Below are 21,868 nucleotides of genomic sequence, written 5' to 3'. Positions count from 1 at the left end.
ACCAACCCTGGACGCGCCTCCTACGCAGTCCTGGCTCCATCCCCACTTACTTGGGCACTCTGACTGCAACTCCTGCTAGGACCCCTCCCCCCTTCGGGGGACAGGGCCAAGAGGCCAGGGTGCCAGGCTGTGATGGGAGGGGTGCACGGAGCCAGGACTGGGCCAGCACCCCAAGGCGGTGAATGGGGATGATATGGGGGCAGAAGGGGGGGGGGGTTCTCTTTAACCCTTTGCAGACTGGACAGACACAGCCTGGGGCTCAGTGGCTGGGTCACATCCCCCCCCAAAGCCAGATGCTGGTAGCAGCCTCTGTGCGCCCCCCATCGCTGACAGAGGGGTGGCAGGAGGGGGAGGGAGAGGGGCTGTGCTTTGGGTCCCAGGCAGGGGAGGTAGGAATGGCTGAAGCTGGTAGATAATGGAGCCTGACTCTCCCCCTACCCCATCGGGGGCAGGGTGGCCACGGGGCACAAAGGGTAACAGCCCTAGAGGCTGTGCCAGAGGGAGGAAGCCTGGCCTGCCCCCTGCCCGAACAGCCAAGCAGCCTGGGAGTCCTCCCCCCGCCCAAGAACTGACACCGCAGCCAGGAGTAGGGGGGAAGGGGCCTTGTTGAGAAGAGCAGGTGGAGCTGGGGGCAGCAAGCTGTGGGGGGCAGAGTCTCTGGGGGGAGGGGGCTGCTTCTAGGCCTCCTCGGGGTCCAGCTGGTTGAGGGTTTGGATGTCATCCAGGAAGCGCTTGGGGGTCAGGATGTGACTGGAACCTGGGGGAGAGAGAGGTGGTTGGCAGCGGTGGGCACAGTGAGGCAGGTATGTGGCTGGCATCACCATCACCCCCATCCTTGCAGCTGGACCCTGCTCTAGTGCAGGGGGGGGAGGGACTGTCTCCTACCCTCCATGGCCTGGCACCGCACCCCTCGTGCCGCTGTACCCTGCACAGCCAGGCAAGAATCCACGCGCTGACAGTGTTCCTCACCCTTGGGTCTTCGAGGGGTGTGTGCAGGGGGTGAGCCATATCCCTATGGGAGTTACTGGGGGTGTCTGACTGGGCCCCCACACATGGTCCCTGGGCAAGGAGAGGCCTGGGGAGCCAGAGGCCAGGAGATCAGGTGGCTAGATACAGGCCATGTGGGGCAAGCACATCTGTTCCCAGGCCCCCGGGTGCGGGAGGACAGAGGGTAGCATGGGAGCCCTGTGGGTGCTGGGCAGGCAGTTCTAGGGTCTCCCCCTCCCAGGGGGTCCCAACTCTCCCTGACCGGGCATTCCAGCCGCCCTTCCCCCCAGGACTCGCCCCACTCACCGATCACCACCTCCCACTTGCCCTTGGTGGCCGGGGTCATTTCGTAGGCGCAGCGCATCTCAGACATGGACAGCCCACCCAGCACGTAAATGATGAGGCGCGGGCCCGTCCGGTACTCGGCCGCTGGCTTGTTCTTGTGCCAATGCCTAAAGCGGGCGCTGGGGGGAGAGAGGGGCAGTGTGGATACCAGGGGCTCGCTGAGGGAATGCCAGATGGAAGGGCAGGGCCTGGAGGAGGCTGGGGGGCAGGCCCTGCCCAAGGGAGTGGGACAGGAGTCCCAAAGCAGGCAAGAGGGAATAGGGGAGGGTGACACCTGCACTGGGCTGGGGGTGCTGTCTAAAGCTCGGCCAGTCCCTTTCCTCCATCCTGGGTCCTGGTGTGTTGAGGGACTGCTGGGGCGCGGGGTACATGGTAAGCTCCAGGCTCTTGGACATCCCCTCCCCCGTAGAGGGCAGGGTCCTGGCCACACACTCCCAGGCACAGAGGCTCCTACATCCTGGGGTGTGTGTGTCAGGGCTCTGCCACCCACAGCCCAGCCAGGCTCAGCCTTACCTGACAGCAGCCTGGGAGCTGGTGGTAGGGACCGGGTCCAACACGAAGGGGACGGTAGCCTGGGAGCTGGTGGTGGGGACCGGGTCCGACACAAAGGGCCACAGATTCTTGTCCAGTTTGTCCTCAATGATGTCCTGGCAGGGGGTGGGGGGGTGGAGAGAGGACAGATCAGCAGGAACCTCGGATCTGGTGGCCAAGCCAGGCTCCATTGGGGTGGAGGGGCTGGGACGGCTCCTCACTGAATGATTGACAGTCCCTGGGGGGAGCAGCCTGGGCCTCCCTTTCCAGGGTGGGGCATGGGGAGCCAGCAAAGAACACGCTGACTCCTCCAGTGATGCCCCCCCATCTCCCCACATCCCCCTCAGCTGCTCAGTGCCCTGCTGTGAACTCCCCACCCATCCACCGTTATGAGGAGGGCGGAGACCTCCTGCAGCCAGATCCAGGGCCCCTCATTTGGGGGGCGGGGGAGGGAAGGCAGGGGGCTGCCTCAGTGCCCCTTTCCTGCTGCGGGCAGATCCAGGCCCTGCCTCTTGCTCCATGAGGTGTGTCCCAGGCACGCAAGGGGCCCAGGATATGATACATCCTAATGCCACATAATAGGGGCTTTTACATTAGTCTCTTGCATTGACTTGTACAGGGAAGCTTAAGGCCTGCCAAGCTGTGGCTGGCGCAGAGAGGGGGCACCCCGATTGGATTAGGCATGGGATTGAGGCTACCGCAACTGCCTGCCCCAAAATCCCGCAGGAGGAACCATCACAATGCTGGAACAGGGGCCTGGGAGCCTCCCGCCTGTGATCTGCTAGGGACAGGAGCTCCGGTTGGGGGGTTAATTCTTGGCCTGGAGAAGCCCCAAGCCAGTAGGTTGAAGGCAACTAAGTGTGCCCCCCCACCCCCTTGAGGAGTGCCCCACAGGACAGGGCGATGAGGGGCTCAGCCCCCAGCAAGGGTCAGGGGATGGAGTGACCATGTCACCTCTCACAAGCTAAGCGGGTTTGGGCCCAGGCAGTGCTTGGATAGGAGACCTCTAAGGAAAAGCTTACTGGGTGCTGGGGGTTACTAGTGAGTCAGCAGAGGGTGCTCTATAACCCTAGTGTGGCGCTAGGGGGCGCTGTACTGCAGGGTGCTGGCGTAGGGCTCAGCAGGGGGCGCCCTCCCCTGGCAGTCAGTGTTGACCCCTGTGCAGCGCTTGGGGGCGCTGTACTGCAGGGAGCAGGCGGAGGGCTCAGCAGGGGGCACTCTCCCCTGGCAGTCAGTGCTGCCCCAGTGCGGCGCTAGGGGGCGCTGTACTGCAGGGAGCAGGCGGAGGGCTCAGCAGGGGGCACTCTCCCCTGGCAGTCAGTGCTGCCCCAGTGTGGCGCTAGGGGGTGCTGTATTGCAGGGAGCGGGCGTAGGGCTCAGCAGGGGGCGCCCTCCCCTGGCAGTCAGTGCTGCCCCAGTGCGGCGCTAGGGGGCGCTGTACTGCAGGGAGCGGGCAGGGGGCTCTGCAGGGAACACTCTCCCCTGGCAGTCAGTCCTGCCCCAGTGCGGCGCTAGGGGGCGCTGTACTGCAGGGAGCGGGCGGGGGGGGTCTGCAGGGGGCGTGACCAGTACTGTGCTGCAGGAGTTCATCCTTTAGATGAGCGTCAAACAGCTGCTCCTCACTGGAGGTTAGACCAAGGACCCTGCCAGCCATTCAGATTCCAGTGCCAGTCACGACAGTGTGCTGCCTGGATCCCCTGCACTTCCAGCCTCACACACTGATCACCTCCTGCCCTAGACTCTCGGGCAGCGCTGCTGGGCGGCTGTTAATAGCTGCCTGCCACTCCTTAGGAAGAATTCAGCCACGGTGAGGGACCGCTGTATAAACCGCCCATGGCCCACCCCAGAGGTGGCAACGTCTCAGCACCGGGTAAGACAACTCCCCTGCACTCGTGTCTAGGATTTAAGACCCCTAAGGACGGCAGCAGGAGAGGACTCTCTGATGAGCCCCTCACATGGCTAGAGCCCTGCGCAGATACAAAAGTGTGGATGTGCATCAGCCCGCGATCCACAAGCCGCCTTTTACCTGTATCCGCATCCTCACCGGCAGCAGCTAAGGAGGGTGGGGAAGGGGTCCTGCAGGGAAGGGGCAGTGTGGAGGGGTTGGGGGCTGGGGGAAGGGGCAGCGTGGAGGAGATGGGGTCTCGAGGAGAAGGGGCAGCTTGGAGGGGGTGGTGTCTCGAGGAGAAGGGGCAGTGTGGAGGGGGTGGGGGCTTGGGGGAAGCCCCCAAAGCCAGGAAGTAGATGGCCCGGTACCTCCATGATGTCCTTGAGCATGGGGGTCCAGCGGGAGAGCTGGTAGCTGGACTCCAGCCGCACCTTCCTCTCCGGTCGCAGCTGCCCGCTCTGGGGGAGGAAGGGAGAGGGGTGAGAGGCAGCAGGGAGGAGGTGCGGGGTGGGAACAGGGGCAGACAGGGAGAGCGCGGCCTACCTGAGTCGCGCCAGCCAGGCTGGCAGGGGAGAGGCAGAGAAAAGAACAGAATGGATCACTGAGCGAGAGAGAGAGAGAGAGAGAGAGAGAGAGAGGAGGGAGAGAGATTGATGGGAGAACAGAGCTGCTTCCCCCCATTCACCGCATGGCCACCCCAAGCAGTGGTCACCAGCTCCAGCTCCCTGGCGATCTGAGGTCCTGACTCCCAGTATCCTCTGCCGGGGCAGAAGAAGTCACCCCAGATGGGGAGTAACTCGGGGGTCACCCTCATATGGGGAGGGCGTCACCCCACTGTACAGGGACAGAGGCAACCTCTGTGCTGGGAGTAGGTCACTGCCATAGGGGGGCACCTCCAGGATGGCCTGGGCTCCCCTGTGCAGCACAGATCTGCCCCCTGGCATGGGTACAGCTGCTGGCCCCCGGCCCCAGTCCCTTACCCCAGGCGTGAGAGAGATGCCCAGGAACTGCATGTTGTGGATGATGTCTCTCTGCTGCTGGATGTTGGCATGCTGGATCAGCTTGGTGAGGTTCTCCTTGTCCACACCTGCACGGGGACAGACAGGTCAGCGCTAGCAGCCCTGGGATGCACCCACAGCCCAGGCACATGAGTCCGTGGCCCCAGGAGTCCTAGTTCCCTGATCAAATCCTGAGATCCTGCTCTTCCCACCCCTCTCAGAGCTGGGGGTAGACCCAGGAGTCCTGGCTCCCAGCCCCCACTAGACCCCACTGCCCTCCCAGAGCTGAGGACAGAACCCAGGAGTCCTGGCTCCCAGCATCATCCGCTCTAACCCACTGGACCCCACACAGTTAATGATCGAATTTAGGTTCTTGCTGCTCCTCCCTCAACAGGTTTTCTCGGGCGCTGGGGGCAGGGGTCTCTCTAGCTCCCCCTGGCAGTACAATGGGAGCCCCCGTCCCCCTGATCTGTGCTCCCCCTTCTGCGGCCAGTCAGGTGCAATGTCAGAGCCAAGGCCTGGCTCTTTAAGGCTGTGAGGCCTTGAGCTGGAAGGAGGGCAACGGCCCCCCCCGCCCCGCCCTCCCAAACCATTTACTGCTGCTTAGTGCAGACGGGGAGGCCTGGCAACTCCACAGTGCCCCCTGGCCAGGAAACTGGGCAGCCAGGCAGCCAGAGGAGCCCCATGAGGGCACCCTGGCCTGGGCAATGGGCCCAGGGGCAGTGCCTGAGCAGGGTTACAGGAAGAGCCCCGGAGCAGGGTGCTGCCCCACCAAGCCAGCATGGGGCAGGAACCGAAGGGGGAAGAGGGACTGTGCCAAGTGTCAGGGTCAGGGAGGTTCCCTAGGCCCTGGTGAGTTTGGGGAAGGGGCTGGATGCAGCAAGAAGCAGGGAGCTGGTACAGGGATGACACAAGGGGTGGGCAGGAGACTGGTCGCAGGAGGCTCAGAGACAAAACATGGTATCTGAGCAGCCTGCAGGAAGAGAGGGATGTCCCTCCTCCCCGCAGAGAACGGGCTGGGGGGAGTGTGGAGAGCGGACACTGCTCGGAAGGCAGCAGCAGGGTGCAAAGGCCACCAGGTCTGACCCCAGGGGGCAGTGCGGAACGTGGGCATAGCGCACTGGCAGGCTTGCAGGCACTGAGAGGTGGGCAGAGGGGAGACAGGGCCGTAGAGCCAGGCTGGACACAGGCCCTGGGAAGTGGCTGGCCGGGAGGCGCCCTACATGGCTGGGGGCCGTGCCAGTCTGAGCAGTGCTATTCCCCCCCAGCCCCACAGGCCTGGGCCCTGCCTCCAGGAATGCCCCCTGCAGCAGCAGGCCCCCCAGTGCTCCCCCTGCAGGCCTGTGGTGTTACCATTCTTCAGGAAGATGTAGATCAAGATGATGCGGATCTTGTCGTAGGCCTGCACGCTGGGGTCCAGCAGGACGGGCACAATGATCTTCATGGGGTCCTTGATCTTCTCCCCGTCCACGTCCGTTCCCATGGCCAGGTCCTGTGGGGGGAGGGGGCGCACACACAAGGCCCAGGTCAGGCCACTCTGCTTCCTCCCGCCTCCGCAGCAGGATGGGAGATGTGAGGGCCCCATGACCCAGAGCTCGCCTACTCCGTGCCAGGGCCCCCTCCTCCCTGGGGTCAGCTCCCTCTGGGGTGAGCAACGGGGCCCCAGGGAGTAACCCGAGCCCCATGTCCCCCTTCTGCATCCCCGGTGCTGCATGGGGGGGCTGGCCCTGGCTCCAGCGAACCTGCGGGTCTGAGACCCCTCTCTCCAGGCTGAGACCATGAGCCAGACTCTGCCCCCAAGCCAGGCTCTGCCCACAGACCCACCTGCTCCACGCTGCACAGCTTCTCCACCGTCCCTTTGAAGTGCCGCATGCAGTGCTCGGCCAGGTTCAGGTGCGTGGAGTACTGCAGGGAGAGACCGGGGCACGGGGGGAGTTTACTGCATCACCGGCTGGTCCAGAGCACCTGAACCCCCCAACCCACAAGGAGGGCCCCTCAGCCAGAGCGGCAGCCCCAATCGGCTGTAGAAGCTGAGTATATAGGGATAGTTTTGCCCAGCACTGATGTGCAGCCACCTGTGGGATGGAGCGGGGCAGCGGGAGGGGAGGATCAGGACAAGGGAGCAGCTTCCAAAACAGCCCATGGCTTTTCTGTTAGTCACCACAAGGTTGGGGGCTTGGAGACCAGCAGGTGTCCGGGTACCTGTGCCAGTGGCCAGGAGCTTTCTGTTGGCACATGGCCCAGTGGCACCAGAAGTGGCTCCAATGGGCTGGTTTGGAAGCCCACCAAGGCCCTCTCCCGAGAGCTGCAGCAGCAGGGCACGGGCGTTACCCAAGGGCTGCCATTGGTGGGGCAAATGTGGCAGCTCTGGGCACTGACAGGCAGGCTGCTGCCCATGGTGCTACACAGCACCTGGGGGGAAAATGGTTCTGCCCGACCAGACAGGTCAGCAGCTCTCATCAGGCAGTAAAGCGGAGTACCCCAGAGTGCCCTGCCCCCCAGGAGAGTCCCTACTGTCCGTCACTAGCCCCACAGAGCACCCTGCCCCTCCCATCAGCCCCAATGAATGCCCTGCCCCCCGCCCACTAACAGCCCCAGCCCTGTTACCTTGTTCAGCTCTTTGTGGTACTGGGGCATCTTCTTCAGGATCTGGGATAGGTCCTCGATGTTGGCCTGGAGGGAAGCGGTGGTGAGATCCCAGCCCCTCCCAGCGCACGGAGCCCCCTGCAGGGCAGAGGCCTCTCCTGGGGACAGCCGCAGCAGCCCAGCCACTTGTGCCAGGGCGGGTCACTCAGGCCACGCGTGGCTGCGGCTTAGGTTAGACCTGCCCTTCCCAGGCCAGCTGGAATGACACAGGAGCCCCACAACCCGAGCGCCCCTCAAGGTGTACAGTGGCAGCGTGCCGGGGAGATGCCAGCGTTGGCTCCCTGCAGCTTTCCCTGTGCAGTCCCGATCCTGCTGTCTGACCCCACCCCATGGGCCTCTGCCCTCCCCCACTGTGGGGAGCTCCAGAGCTCTGGCTGGGGGGCAGGGGACTCCATATACACCTCTTAGCCCTTTACAGGCAAACCCTGAGAGCAATGGGACAGCCCCCGCCTCCGCCAACCCCTCCTGGGGCAGCAGGATAGCTTCTCCTCCCCATCAGTGGCAGTGGGAAGGGTCCCCCCATCCCGGACTCCCAATCGCTCCCCCCAACTCCCGCCGCACCTTGTCCGTGGTCAGCCTCTTGCTCTCACAGAAGGTGCGCAGCAGCTCTGTCACCTTCCTGCGGCAGGGAGAGGGGTCAGGACGGAGCCAGGCACTGTCTTGGAGGTAGGGGGTGCCATGTCCTATGCTACAGGGGATGGAGCCCCACCCCACGGGCACCAGGGTTCTCTGCCTCGAGAGCCTCAGATGGGCGGGGGGGACCTCCTCTTCCTAAGTTACCCCAAGGCAGAGTTCAGTGCACCTCAGGGGGCTCCTGGCACTCTGCTGGGGGGGTCTGGGGCCAGTGGCAGGCCCAGCAGGAGGTCGGTGAGGGACTCACTCAAGGGATCTGTGAGGTGCATGGGGAGACCCTGGGCTTGGGGAAAGACAGTGTCCAGGGGGATCCCCAAGAGGAGATGTGGACAGTGGCTCTGGAAGGGAGGGCTCAGAGGTCATTTGAGGAGAGGGGCTGGGTCCAGGGGGTCTCAGCACTCAGAGGGGAGCATGTCTGAGGGACAAGCCCCAGCACTGGGTGGGAGGGGGAGAGGGAGTCCTGGCACTGAGCAGGAGAGGGGTGTGTTGCGGGGGGGTGTCCCTGCACTGGGTGGGAGAGGAGTGTATCCAAGGGGGAGTGGGGTTTCAGCACTCGATGGGAAGGAAAGGGGAGGGGTGTGTCTGAGGGGGCCCCAGAGTGGGGAGGGGTGTATCTGAAGGGGAGGATGGGGGAAGTCCTGGCACTGGAAAAGAGGGGGAGGGGTGTGTCAACGGGGTGGGCTGTCCTGGCACTGGGTGGGAGAGGTGTGTCCGAGGGGGGAGGTCCTGGCAGTGGGCGGGGAGGGGAGGGCTGTGCCAAAGTGGGGGGTAGCGAGTCCCGGCACTAGGCAGGGCACGGAGGGGTGTGTCTGGGGGTGTCCCGGCATTTGGTGGGGCACGGAGTGGTGTGTCCGGGGGTGGATGGGTCCCGGCCCTGGGTGGGGCACTGAGGGGCATGTCCGGTGGATCGGTGGGGCATGGAGGGGTGTGTCAGGGGGCAGGGCTGAGCGCGCTCACTTGGAGACGTCAGCGATGTGCATGTGGCGTAACTGCACCCAGAGTTCGTCGTCTTCGTCTAGCAGCGCCTCTTTCTCCTGCGAGTCGCTGATGCCCGTCGTCTCGTACCTGCAGGGGGGAGACAAGGTCAGACTGTGGCACCCCTCCCCCCAGTGTGGGGGCTGCGGAGCAGTGCAGGTGCCTGGGTCACATCCCCCCCAGCCCGCCTGAGGAGGGATGCGGGGCGCCCCCTGCTGGCAGCCAGGCCCTACTTGTAGGTGTCGTTCTCGATGCTGAGCAGGTCGTAGGCCATGGCCTGGTAGGTGAGCTCGTGCAGCAGTGGGGACACCAGGTCGAAGCTCCGGTCCACGATCAGCAGCTGAGAACGGGCTTTGTCGGGGCCCTGGGGCAAAGGAGAGAGAAACCCGTCACCCCCTGCTCTGGCGGAGGGTTCCTGGCCTGGCTTACATGGCACAATCCAATGGGCCCTGGTGGCCTGAAATTTCACCACCCGCCCTCTCTGTGGCCCAGCCCCAACCCCAGGGGGAAGCCAAGAGACACGCCCCAAGCTAGCTGGGACGTGCCCTGGGGTCCTGCCCTGACTGGCAGGGAGAGCTCCCCACCCTGCAGGGACGGGCTACCTGCCCCTCGTGCAAATAGCAATGCCCCCCTCCCCCAAGCACGTTCTCTGCTCGTGCCTCTCCACCAACGGGAGCATGCCCCTTACAAGGCAGCCCCCCGACTGCTCCCTGCCCCATATGCTGCGTAGGGAGGGGGGGAACTACACCAGAAGGGCCTGGCGAGTCTATCATGAACCAACACCAGGCCCAGAGACTCTTTGATACAGGGTCCCAGAGGGGGACGATGGGACGTTATCCCTATGCCCCACCTTGCATCTGAGCTGGGACCCCATATGAGGCTCTAGCTCCCCACTCCCAGCCTGGGTGGCCCCCCAGCATCCAGTTGGACAGAGACCACTCAAATGGTCAGCATCTCAGACTCACATCATGGGGAGGCTGGCCCAGCCCTCGCTCCCTGCCTGATCAGCATGCACTGCCCTCTTTGCACAGCAGGTGGCAATAGGAGACCAGCCCTGCGCTCTCATGGCAGACAGCTCTGAAACCGGCTCCCGCAGCCCCAGTGGAACCCAAGCCCACCCAGGAGCACCTCGGCAAGGGGCTGCGTCTGCTCTTCGCTGGGTAGCACAGACAGTTGGGGGCGGGGGGGACATACAGCCCCTGACGCTTCCCCAACTGTCCGACCTCAGTGCGTGGCCCGATTTTCAGCCATGCTCGGGAGCAGAACGTCGGATCAGCCACCACGTACCCGCCTGGCAGGTCTCCACAGCCTCTGGGTAAATGGGTTGAGGCTGACGGGGGAGCGCCTCTCTTGGAGGAGTATCTGGCCCCCACCACTGTAGCACTATCATTGCTGCATCCTGCCCCCCCATGCACGTGGGGCTGGGCAGGGCTGTCACCCCTTTGCAGAGGGGGATGGAGGCCCAGAGGGGCTGGGTGACTCACTCAAGGTCAAACAGGGAGTCTGTGGCAGAGCAGGGACATGAACCCAGAGCTGGCGCCTTCATTCCTCTCCAGCCCTACCCAGCCTGGATGGGTTGCTATGCCCAGCCCCCACCCCCACCTCCCACGGGACTCTGCTCACACCTTTGCCAGTTCGGCTCTGCTGGAGGGATCCCCGAGTGCAGATGGGGGCTGGCGTAACCACCGGGTCACCCCACCCTGCCCAGAGCAGAGGGGTGGTTAGTGCACTGGTGGGTGCCACAGCACTGCCTGTCCCAGCTACCTCTCAGGGCTGGCAGCTGGGAAACATCAAGGCAAGAGGGACTAGTGCAGACAAGGCCACAGTGCACTGGGACCGCGGGCTGGGTGGCTTTGGAGATCTGACTGCTAGAGGCCATGCTACAAGAGACCCTGGGGTTCTTTCTGCGCCAGCTGGCAAGGCAGGGGCACATTGGACTGGCCAGCCGGGATTGTGCTGCATGGAGCCAGCATTGCATTGAGAGCAGGGGCTTGAGTCAGCACTCCCTGCCCTGCAGTGGGTATGCTGTCTGGATTCTATTGAAGGGGGCTGGGCAGGCAGGATTCCTGGCTCCTATTCCTGCCTCTGCCACCTACTCCTGGCACACTGCTCCATGCCTCAGTTTCCCCCGTGTAACATGGGGATAGTGCTTACACCCGTGACAGGGAGGCTTGGCAAGAGCCTCAGGAATATCCCTGGGGGGACTCACGGGAGTAACAGCAGCAGGGTGTGCACAGAGCAGGATTTTGCCCTCCTGAGAGCAGCCGTCAGCTCCTGAGAATAGCCCAGATCAGACTGGGGCTGCAGGCTGGAGCCAGCTCTGCTGCAGCAAGTAGCTCCAGTGGTTAACAAGCATGCTGTCAAGCCCTTCCCTGTGTAGATGGTTTTGGCAGCCAGGTGTGTGCCAGGCTCCCCTCTGGAGGCAGGCCTGTGCTGCCAGCTGTGAGTTACAGAGCATTGTGCCATGGCAGCCAGCTATCCCAGAGGGGGGCCCCCCTGCCCGAGACTGGTATCATTATCCCCATTTTACAGATGGGGAAACTGAGGCACAAATAGGGGAGGTGACTTGCCCAAGGTCACCCAGCTGGGAATGGAACCCGGGTCTCCCGTCCCAGTCCAGGGCTCTATCCACTAGGCAACACTGCCTCGGTGGATGGGAAAGTAGAGAGGAATGGTGCGGTCATGGAGCCACAGGGTCGGTGCCAGGGCCCCAGCTGTGGAAGTCTCTGGGAGGAAGCCCTTTGCTGTGCCAGACCCCAACAGGTTTCTCTCTTCCTCCGGGACAGGCCACATGGCCTCCCCACCACCTGAGACTGAACCGCTAGGCTTCACCCCGTGAGCCCAGCCCAGCGAGTCCAGCTGAGACAGATCCTGGTAAAGACCCTTCCACTCCGCAGGGCCCGACGCCCCTCAGCCCGGGTGACAGGGCCACTCACCCAGCGTTGTCAGAACAGTCGGGTTTCTTAGGCACCTGGACCCCAGCCCGGGCAGCCCAGCCCACTGAAGGTTAAAGCAAGAGGCCGTTCTGGTCAGCCCAGAGCCCGGCCGAGCTGCAGAGAAACCTGTTTTCAGCTCCGGGTCTCTCGCTCAGGGCCTGTCTACATGTAAACCACTTCAGCTACTCCGCTTCAGTGACGCCACCTTTCCCATACCCCCGAGCGATGCAGTTGCACCGACCCAATGGCCTCATGTAGACCAGGCCTCGGCCTGATCTTGGTCAGTTCTCAGGTGAGAGCTCCCAGCTTCCCCCACTTATCCCCCAGCTCAAACCTTCCCAACCCTGTGTTCTCGAGCTGGGGGCCCTGCTCCAATTCCCTGCTGGGAGCATCCAGCCAGGAGCCATTGGAGCCGGCACGGTCTTTCTGGCCCCCAGGCTGATCTGGGTTGGATTCCCTTCATTTCACCAAGACAGGGAGGTGACACCCCCGCCCATGACTCTTACCTTCCCTGAGAGTCCTTCCTCCCCACCCCCCACCAGAGAAGCCATGAAATATGTAGGGGAAACTGAGGCACGCATCGGCTTCATAAAAGATATTAGACATTCCCAATTGGTCACAGGTGCACAGTCTGCCAGCAGCAAAGGCTGGAAGCAAGAGCAGAGGCAACAGGAGGGAGAGATCTGGGCAGGCCTTGGATTTTACATCACTTTGCTTCTCCTAGGGGGACAGGAGACACTGGGTTTCCCGTGTAAGAATCCAGGGCAGGGTGGGTTTGCAGCTCCCCTCTGCTGGGGGTGGGACGGGGATGGCAGAAGCTGGAGGAAGCCCACAGGCCAGGGCTGACTTGTGGCTAAGGCTGGGGAGAGCTGGGTTCTATTCCTGCTCTGACAGACTCCCTGCATGCCTCAGTTTCCCATCTGTAACACAGCCCACCCTGCCTCCCCTGGAAGGCTGAATTCATTAGTGAGGTTCCGATACCATGGTGATGGGTGTAGGAGCACACACAGACAGGAGTGTCCAGGTGTGGAAGAGGCTCTATGTGCGAAGCGGTGACCGAACTGCCCTGTTTATAAACAGAGAGATTGTGCTGGGCGCACACTTCCCCACTCGGTGCCTCAGTTTCCCCATCTGTTCAGAGGGGATAAGGACACTGGCCTTTGTAGAGCGCTTTGAGATCTGCCCACAGCCAGTGTTAGAGAAGGGCTGGGGCCATTAGTCCAGCCACAGAGGAAATGCTATTGTTCTGCCAACCCCTCAGGATCTCCAAGGGGGTCTAGACCCTCACCCCTCCCCTCGCCAGGATCTCCGAGCGGGTTCTAAATCACTCCTCCTTCCTTTTACTTCTCATGTGTTCCCCCTCCCCCACGGCTCTGTCCCATGGCGAGGGCGTGGCCGGCACAGCTTGCTCACCTGTCCCATGCTGGGCTCGTATGCCTTGAACTCCTTGAGTTTGGCCAGCACAGCGTGTGCCAAGTGGAAATTATCTTCATGGTCCCTGCAGCAAAGACAAACCCTGTGGGTCAGAAACAGCTCCTCCCCTGGGGCACACGCACTTCCTGTAGGAGATGACCAGGTACCCTCGCCCTCTGGGCACACTCACTTCCTGTAGAGGATGGCCGGGTACCTCCCCATGGCACAGTCACTTCCTATAGGGGATAGCGGGGTACCCCTTCCCCTGGGCACACTCACTTCCTGAAGCAGATGGCTGGGTACCCCTCCCCTCGGGCACACTCACTTCCTATAGAGGATGGCCGGGTACCCTTCTCCCTCTGGGCACACTCACTTCCTGTAGCGGATGGCTGGATACTCCTCCAGGCTTTCACACAATGTGGCAATCTGCTCTGCCAGCATCTCCATCTGCTTGTTCTTTTCGAAAAAGCGGTGGGGGCTGAACCAGTTGTGGAAGGTCTGTGGCCTGTCCAGGGAGTACACCTGGGGGACGGGGGAGAGCAGAGATCAGACCCTGGTGCCAACTGCTGGCAGCCAGGTCAGCTGTGCCCCATACCGCACCCCTAAGATGCGCTGTTGGACCAGGCCAGCCTGGCGGAGCCGTAGCAAGCCCCTAGTGAGGGAAAGATCCCTTTGCCAGTGCCACTCCTGTTGTGGTAGAGGGATAGTGGCCCAGAGATTCATGCACCAGCCTGGGATGAAGATGCCCCAGGTTCAGGTCCTTACGTGGCTGCAGACTCCCGGGTGCCCTCAGGGGTGTGTCTCTGCCCTGGAGAAGTCAATGTTGCGGGAGGGGGCTTGGCCACGCTTCTAGTCTGGCGAAAGCCCCAGCATAGCCACGGGCAAACCCGGCATCAAGGCGCGTCTGCCGCTGTCGCTTATTTCACTGGCCGAAAAGAACGAGCCACTGGGACAAACATGCTTGGACACCAATAAAACAGTATCGGCCCACAAAGGGTTTGCTGGCACAACGGGACAGGTGAGCCAGCAAAGCCTCCTGATGGACACTCAGCTTATACCAGCCAAAGCTTCTCTTGGCACAGCTGGCACCGGTACCCCAGATGAAATCAGCTACAGTGGCGAAAGGACTGCCTTGCCAGCATGACGGCATCTACCCAGGGGCTCTGCCAGCACAGCTGCATCAGTTACAGGGGGGATTTTTTCTCTCATGTCCCTGTAACAAACCCATACCAACAAAGCTTTTGTGTGTAGACCAGGCTCATGTCTCTCGGTGCCTCAGTTTCCCCATCAATGCAATGGGGCTGACAACACAGCCCTGCCCCTCAGGGGCGTGAGGGGGGAAATCCACTGATGACACAAGGAGGGGATGGGGCAGTTGGGCAAAGGGCAGGTGTGTGGAGTATTGGGCTGTCTTGAAGGCCTGGTATAAACCATCAGTAAGAGCTGGTAAAGCCAGGGAGGCAGGACCCTCCTCCCCCATACATCTACCATCCCCACCAGGTGCAAGCCAGTGATTCCACGTCTCACAGGGTGAGAGCAGCCAGCTAGTCCATGCTGCCCTGTGCTGGCGTCAAACCCAGGGCCCTAGAAGGGAAAGGTTCCCCCCGCCGAGCCACATGAAACACTAAGGGTGGAGTGTCGTACATCACCGTCCACCCCGCGGCCCTGCTCCTCCAAAGCCCGGCCACCCCTCACCTGGCTCTCGTAGGGCAGGAAGGCCATGTTGATCTCCTTGAGGGTTTTGATGGCCTTGGTGATCCGTGACTTCCTCAGCTCGTTGAACAGAGACTCAGGACAGGCTGCAAAGCAAAGGCAGTGGGTGGGAGTGACAGGCACAGGGCTCAGGACCCTTAGCACAGCGCCAGCCCCCACGGACGGGGCCAGGATGGGCATAGCAGGGGCAGTAGTGCTGCACACCTGTGGGGAACCTGAGCAAGCCAGCAGTGCCACACAGGAGTCAACAATGAGTCCAGCCCCCCCGAACCAGAGTCATGCCGGGTTCTCGCTTTCTGCAGCATCAGCAGCAGGGGGGGCACAATCTCTCCTACACAGCCCCTGCCTCACACCCTGCCCTCAGCCCCCCCACAGGGCTGAGTGACTGGAGTGTACAACTCAGGATGATGCACAAAGAGGAACGGGGACTTGGGCTCCCCCTGCCGCTGTAATGGGGAGAAGCAGATCTGACCCTGACACACTGGGTATTCTGGTGGTGTCCCACCTCCTCACCCCAGTTGGGACTGATGGAGCAATGCATGCTGGGAACAGTAGCCAGAGGCCACCTTTCTGGGCACACCCTGCAGGTGTCTGTGAGCAATGCTGGCTGGAGGCAGGAGGAGAAGAGGGGAAAGGGATAGGTGGAGTCGTTCGGTCTGCTCTGCTGGGGCTGCATCCCCCTGCAGGAGGGCAGAGCGTAATCAGGGGGGTGCGCACTGGCCTGCCAGCAGAGAGAGACCCCTCCCACCCCCAGGCTCCAGTGTGCCGCTGGCCAGGCTCCCAGCTGGGGGATCCCCCGACCCCCGATACTCACGGCTGAGGAAGAAGACGTGAGCTGCCTTGTAGTTGAAGGTGGGGGTGCCCTGGAAGTCATTGATCAGAGCCTGCACTGACTGCAAAGGGAGAAGAGGGGGGTTGTCAGCACCAGCCAAGGCCCCTCCCTGCTGCCCAAAGGGCCCAGCCCATGCCCAGCCCCTGGGGACTCAGGGCCTAGCATGATGCCATCGGGAGGTGGGCTGGTTTTCACCCCCCTGGCTCTGGGCTCCCTCCTCGCCTGGAGCAAGGCATGTGCCCATGTGCCCGGGACATCCTCAGGGCCCAGCCACATCTCTTGCTGGCACAGAAGTGTCCGTGCCCGGCCACAGATGGGGCCTGGCATTGGCCTTGCTGCTGAACTAAGTGGGATCTGAGCAGTGCCCAGGGAACAGCCGGCCGAGCAGCAATCCCAGGCAGCTGCCATCAGGGCCCTCTCCCTCCCCCGGTGCCAGGCTGGGCACCTGCAGCTTCGCCACGCCAGCTAGCCAGGCAGGGTTTTCGGAAGATGTTCGGACTCCTCGACCAGCCATTGTGACAGGTGAGAACCTGGCTGTCCTGTTCCAAGTCCCAGGCCCCAGCTCGCAGTCCTCTCCTACAGCGCTCCCTCCGCGGGCAGCCCCTGCGGGTTCTGGGCTTCACCCTGCTCTGTCAGGGCCCCCTGCCCCTGGTCTCCCTCCACTCGCCTCCCTGCTGCAGATTCAGGAGCCTCCTCCCCAACAGCCCCTGCTCCCTGAGCCTCTGCCTCAGCGAGTCTCCTTCGCTTTGAGTCTCAGCTGAGGTCGCCTCTCTCCGCCTGCTGCACCTGCCCATCCAACCCCCACAGGACTGCACTGCGGAGAGGTCTGGGGGACAGTCTGTGCCTCACGTGGCAAAGAACACGAAGCCCAGCTCCGGGGAAGCAGCCTCCTGGGGAGCCCTGACTGGCCCCATTCCCATCCTGACGTTGTGCTGCGCATCGCCCCGGACAGCGCCACCTCCAGGCAGCACTAGGAGCTGCCCCGGGGTCTCCCCTGCTCCCCATCCAGCTGCCCCAGGCCCGAGCTCCTACCTCCTCCACTGGGCTGAGCAGGTAGATGGCCTCCAGGCTGGGGATTGGCTCCCGGCACTTGTTAATATCTTCCACAACTAGGAGAGAGCAGACACTGGGCGCGGGTCAGTGTGTCCTAGCCACCCGCCCCAGCCTCTCTCCACCGGGATGGGGGGAGGGAAAGCCAAGGGGCACAGCGATGTTCGCTGGCAGCAGGCTGGGGCGTTCCACGGGCTACAATGCAGTAGCCGCTTTGATGTGGGGCTGTGGATCTGCGATGCTGCCATAGTACGGAGCAGCGAGGGAACGTCCCTCTGTACTGTGCTGGGGGCACCCCGCTAGAGTGCTGGCTCAGCTCTGTGCCCCTCAACCCCAGGGAGGCAGCATTCCCCCTCCCCAGCCAGGACCCTGCCCACAGCATGGGGGAGGAGCAGCAAGGAGTTAATGGGAGTCTGAGAAAAGCAGTGAAGAGGCTCCAGGGGCTGAAAGCGCTGGGCTAAGGGAACCCGACCTGGCTGGGAAGGTACCAACAGCAAGGAGGGCGTCTAGGGGGCTGCAAAGGAGGGAAACTAGATGCAAACATGAATGTAGGCAAGTCAACTCCAAGACTGTGAGGTGTATCCAAGGGGGAGGGGAGCCCTGGCAGGGGGAGCAGACGGGAGGGAGAGGCCACTCACGTGTGATGCCTTCGTCCACGATGTCGGACATCGTGCAGGACGATGAGAGGATGCGCGTGCTGGGGTGGTCCATGATCAGCACCTGGGGTAGCGAGAGATGAGCGCTCCACTTCGGATGAACTAGTCACTGCCCTGAGCCCAGCCGCCCACCGTCATCATCCACGGCACAGCCAAGAGAGCAGAGCGACTGCTAACAGCAGAGCTGATGGCTCCTGGCCCAGCCCTTCCACAGCAGAGCAGCAGGGCCGGTACCAAGACTGCACTTGGCTGAGCTGACCGTGCTAAGGACTGCGTGAGGAGCTACTGGAAGAGCAGCTCTGAGCAGAGTGGCTGGTACGAGATGTAGGAGACAAACCTGGGACACCTGACCATTCAGAATGGTTCCATCCTCCTAGACAGGAGGAGATCAGCCTCTTCGCCCAGGTGACAGGGTGAGTGAAAGAGGCATGGTCAGAACCCAGGAGTCCTAGCTCCCAGTCCCCTGCTCTGATCCACCAGATACCCGCTCCCCAGCCCTTGGACAGAACCAGGATCAGGGCACAGAGAAATGGAATGAGGGGAGTCTCCATGGTTTTTTTTTCACATTACACATTTAATGGAATCTCAGAACTTTAACAAAACTAGAGCTTCAGACAGTAGCTGAAGTCTGAATACAACTTCCATTAATCAGTTTAACAATTTGCCTCTAAGTCTAGGGCTAGCAAATAGCTTTATTAAAAAAACCCCATAAGCAATTTCAAGCTTTTTTATATAACTGCAAAAACAAAAAATAAATAAATAAAATGAATGCAGTGTACAGAGGAGAAACTGAAAAGTGCTTCATAAGAACCTTAGCTGCTCATATCCAAAGTCTCAAAATCTTGAAATGTGGGGAATGGATGCACTGTGCACAAATTACGCTTTACATTTAGTTCCGTGTTCCCCTAGGAAAGCCCTGTAGGCCATCAGCCCAATATCTCCACCACCTTCCTGCCGTGCTGAATGAACCCATTGCTCTGTGCAGTCCAGCATCCCGCTGCACCAAATCCGGCCACTGAGCAAGCTCTGCTGCACCGGCCTAGCCCACTGCTCCATACCCCCCAGCCCAGTCCATGCCGGGGGCTCAATAACCTGCCTGCCCAATGGTGCATACTGCCCCCATGCTTGGCGCTCTCCTGCTCCTCCTCCCACCCAGGCTGGCTGACTGGGCCCAGTGGTCTGATCCGGTGTGTGTGTGTGTGGGGGGAGATATGGGGCTAGCTGGACAAGCTGGGTCTGATCCAGCGCAGTGGGAAGGCAGACATACCCAAGCCTAGCTGGGGACGGATGATGAACTAGACAGCAGGGATCTGATCCAGCCTGGAAAACCTCAGGTTCCTAATGAATCCCAAGAGGCTGGAGGGGGAGGAGCACGATATATGGATACAGCATATCCCCAGGGGGCCCGGCCTGCTTACCTTCCATTCTCTTTCCTTCTTCACGCTACGAAGGACCACGCTGAGGATCTCTGCAAGGGAAAGAGACAGGGATTAGCGGTGGGGCTCGGACGGGACGGCTGTGCCCTGAGCCAGGACCCACTGGCTGGTGGAAGGACCTCTCGGGGAAGTGGCTCAGAGGCTGCTTTCAGGCCAGATAGCGTTGTGCTCCTAGCAGAGCCCCCAGTCAGCGATCGTGGTGGGGTGACAGGCTAGATGGGCCATGGGTCTGATCCCCCTTTCTTTCTGTCAGGCTGGATACGAGTGCAGCTGAACTAAGGATCTGGCCCCGTGCAAGAAGAGAACAGATCCTGCCCAGCACCCCTCGACTGGAGGGGATCCAGGGACCCTCTACTGCATGTGGGGGACAGCAACACAACAAAGACTTCAAATCCTGAGTCCTGCACATAGAACCCCTCCAAGGCATGCCCCGCTCAGGGAACTGCCGGCCTGTCTCCTGGGCACCTTCCACAGCCAAGCGAAGCAATTAGATAGTCAGCTCTTTGGGCCAAGCACCATCTTTTTGTTGTGCCCAGCACAATGGTACCCTGACCCATGACTGATGCTCCTGGGTGCTACCGTAATACACCTAATGAATAATGTACAACACCTTGCAAAATGGGGCCTTGGTCCATAACTGGGGCTCCGGGGTGCTACCATAATACATCTGTTTGTTTTATCCCTACGAAGCACCTGATTCTGGCTGGCCCCATAGGGCAATAGCCCCGAGACCCTGACCTGTGCTCTCACTCTCACGCTCCCTCCCGATAGCGGGCGTGCGTGAGTGCACTGCCCAACACACTATGTTTCCCCCATAACTCAAGTAATGCCTCTCCCTACCCCACCTCTAGCCCATCAGGACTTGGCTGCTCGGTCCCAATGAGGCTCCAGGGGCTATTCTGCACCAGGACGCACTGGCCTCCCTGCTGCTTTCCTGCAGTTCCTTTACACCTGCGGCATGCGGACGCCCCGTTCACTGGGGCACGTGGGGCTCGAGTGCACGGTAAGGGGCTGGCAGCACAGACTGGATCCAGACATGGCGAAGGCAGACACGGACCTGCTTTCTCCACGCATCTCCGCCCAGGCATTTCGACCCTGAACTGCAGCTACACCCCCCCAACGCCAGCCCTGGACTGCCCCCACCAGCTGTGCCAGTGCCCCTCACTACTGACTGGAGCCCTTGCTATCCCAGCCCCGGGCTCCCACCCATTCTCGGCTCCGCCAGTGCCCCTCATTCCTGTCCACAGCCCCCTGCTATGCCAGCCCTGGTCTGTCTTCCACCGGCTCTGCCTCACTCCTGACCTGCAGCTATTCCAGTCCTGGGATCCCTGCCTCTCGGCTCTGCAGATGCCCCTCACTCCTGACCGCAGCCCCCTGCTATCCCAGCCCTTTGCTCCCCTCCCCATTCCCAGCTCCGCCAGTGCCCCTCACTCCTGACCCGCAGCTATTCCAGTCCTGGGTTCCCCCCGTCACGGCTCTGCAGATGCCCTTCACTCCTGACCCGCAGCACCCTGCTATTCCTGTTCAGAGACCCCTCTTGAACCAGGGCAGTATGGCCCACCCCAAGTATTCAAAAGTCACCTGTCAGGACCTCCTAATTGTGCAATTTAGGGAGGAAAAGCTAAGAGAAGAGCTAAGGGTTGTTAGCACCACCGGCCATCCTGAGCTGTGGGCCACTTTTCCTCTGTCCCAGTTCTGGGGGAAACCATGAAACATCAGAACTTAATCCACTTTCCAAGGGTCTTTTAAACCCTAGGTCTGTGGTCTGAATTTAGCCACAGGCCCCGTCCACTGCAGCCTGGGCTGGAGATTCAGCAGTGGGTTGGGCTTCTGAAGTAACACAGCCCTCACAGTGGGTCAGGGTGTGGCCAGAAGACAATGACTAACACATAGCAACTAACACCTCAGAGTCCAGCATGCACAAGGCAGTGGAGGCCATGCTCATCAAGTGTAAGGCTTTAACTTGTTCTCTCCTACATTACAGCTGTAGCCTACCCCAGCTCTTTGTTGGGGCAGGGCAGAAGTGTACTGCTTCACTACGGGGGGGTGGCTATGACATCATTTTTCTCCTCACGTGCAGCCGTTACCTGTTCTGACAGGCTGTTTATAATGCTAACTTTACTAGTTTTCGGAGGTTGTCGGAGGGAGGAGAGAGGGAGGGGGGGCGCAAGGTGGAAGTTTCGCCGAGGGTGGAAAATATCCTTGCACCGGCCCTGGCGGGAGTCATCCCGATGGAAAGAGACGAGGATGAGGACGATGACGCCCCTGCAAAGTGCAGCTCCTATGGGAGGGGGCAGCCCTTGGGGATGGGGCAGACACCCTCCTCCCCCTCCTGGTGTGTGACAGGCGGGTGGGGGGGGAGCTCTCTGCTCCGACTGACTCCTAATCCTCCCTGAGGGTGCAACACCCCCAGGAGCGCCCCTCCCAGGGCCCCCCAACTGGGCCCTGCCCCCCTAGACCCACACCCAACCAGACCCTGCCCCCGACCGGGCTCAGACCCCCCGGCTCTGCACTCACTCTCGCGCACCACAGCCTTCAGCCCGGACGGGGCCATCTCTGCCTCTTGCCACGTCCCCTCGAGCCCTGTGGGTAGAAGTGGGACTCAGCTGTGTGCGGGGTGGGGCTGGAGTCAGGACTCCTGGGTTCTGCCCCGGCTCTGCTCCTGACCTTGGGCGCGCCCTAGCCTCTCCCTGCCATGCTCTGGGGAGTGTCTATGAGGCTGGGCGACGGCCCCTAGTGACCCTGAAATCAGTCACTGGTGGACAGGCCCGGCCCCCCCAGTGTCACTGGTGGACGGGCCCAGCCCCCCCTTGTGTCACTGATGGATGG

At 61.7% G+C, this 21,868-nt stretch overlaps 1 protein-coding gene across 5 annotated transcripts; it reads right to left on the bottom strand.

Annotated features, from left to right (window-relative positions):
* Positions 1-643: 643 nt before the first annotated feature.
* On the bottom strand, positions 644-21,593 carry LOC141974888 (syntaxin-binding protein 2-like). Of its 5 annotated transcripts, XM_074934922.1 has the most exons (21): positions 21,557-21,593; positions 19,022-19,071; positions 17,586-17,667; positions 16,911-17,006; positions 16,068-16,081; positions 15,880-15,958; positions 15,048-15,151; positions 13,726-13,874; positions 13,353-13,437; positions 9,237-9,367; positions 8,986-9,093; positions 7,957-8,014; positions 7,357-7,422; positions 6,574-6,654; positions 6,103-6,241; positions 4,708-4,838; positions 4,120-4,209; positions 1,905-1,979; positions 1,846-1,856; positions 1,294-1,451; positions 644-757 (listed from the first exon to the last, which is right to left on the bottom strand). In XM_074934922.1, the coding sequence occupies exons 1-21, from the start codon at positions 21,591-21,593 to the stop codon at positions 678-680; spliced, it is 1,824 nt and encodes a 607-aa protein (XP_074791023.1). In that variant the 3' UTR covers positions 644-677. The 5 variants fall into 5 exon arrangements, with proteins under 5 accessions (XP_074791023.1, XP_074791022.1, XP_074791021.1 ...); XM_074934921.1 differs by lacking the exon at positions 16,068-16,081 and having other exon boundaries at positions 16,930-17,006; XM_074934920.1 differs by lacking the exon at positions 16,068-16,081 and having other exon boundaries at positions 1,899-1,979; positions 4,732-4,838; positions 16,930-17,006.
* Positions 21,594-21,868: the final 275 nt, after the last annotated feature.

This window comes from Natator depressus, chromosome 20, assembly GCF_965152275.1.
Source record: "Natator depressus isolate rNatDep1 chromosome 20, rNatDep2.hap1, whole genome shotgun sequence".
In the NCBI taxonomy this organism is placed as follows: domain Eukaryota; kingdom Metazoa; phylum Chordata; order Testudines; family Cheloniidae; genus Natator; species Natator depressus.
Note: the sequence above shows the minus strand (reverse complement) of the source record. Positions and strands in the feature narration are given on the sequence as shown.

What these genes read in the sequence shown, in the direction of transcription:
- LOC141974888 (XM_074934922.1), bottom strand. Translation starts at nt 21,593, where the DNA reads ATGGCCCCGTCCGGGCTGAAGGCTGTGGTGCGCGAGA. An exon ending in CGTGGACGAAGGCATCACAC is followed by an intron (nt 17,007 to 17,585) that starts GTGAGTGGCCTC and finishes GCTCTCTCCTAG; the next exon opens with TTGTGGAAGATATTAACAAG. An exon ending in CCAGCCATCCGCTACAGGAA is followed by an intron (nt 13,438 to 13,725) that starts GTGAGTGTGCCC and finishes TCTTTGCTGCAG; the next exon opens with GGACCATGAAGATAATTTCC.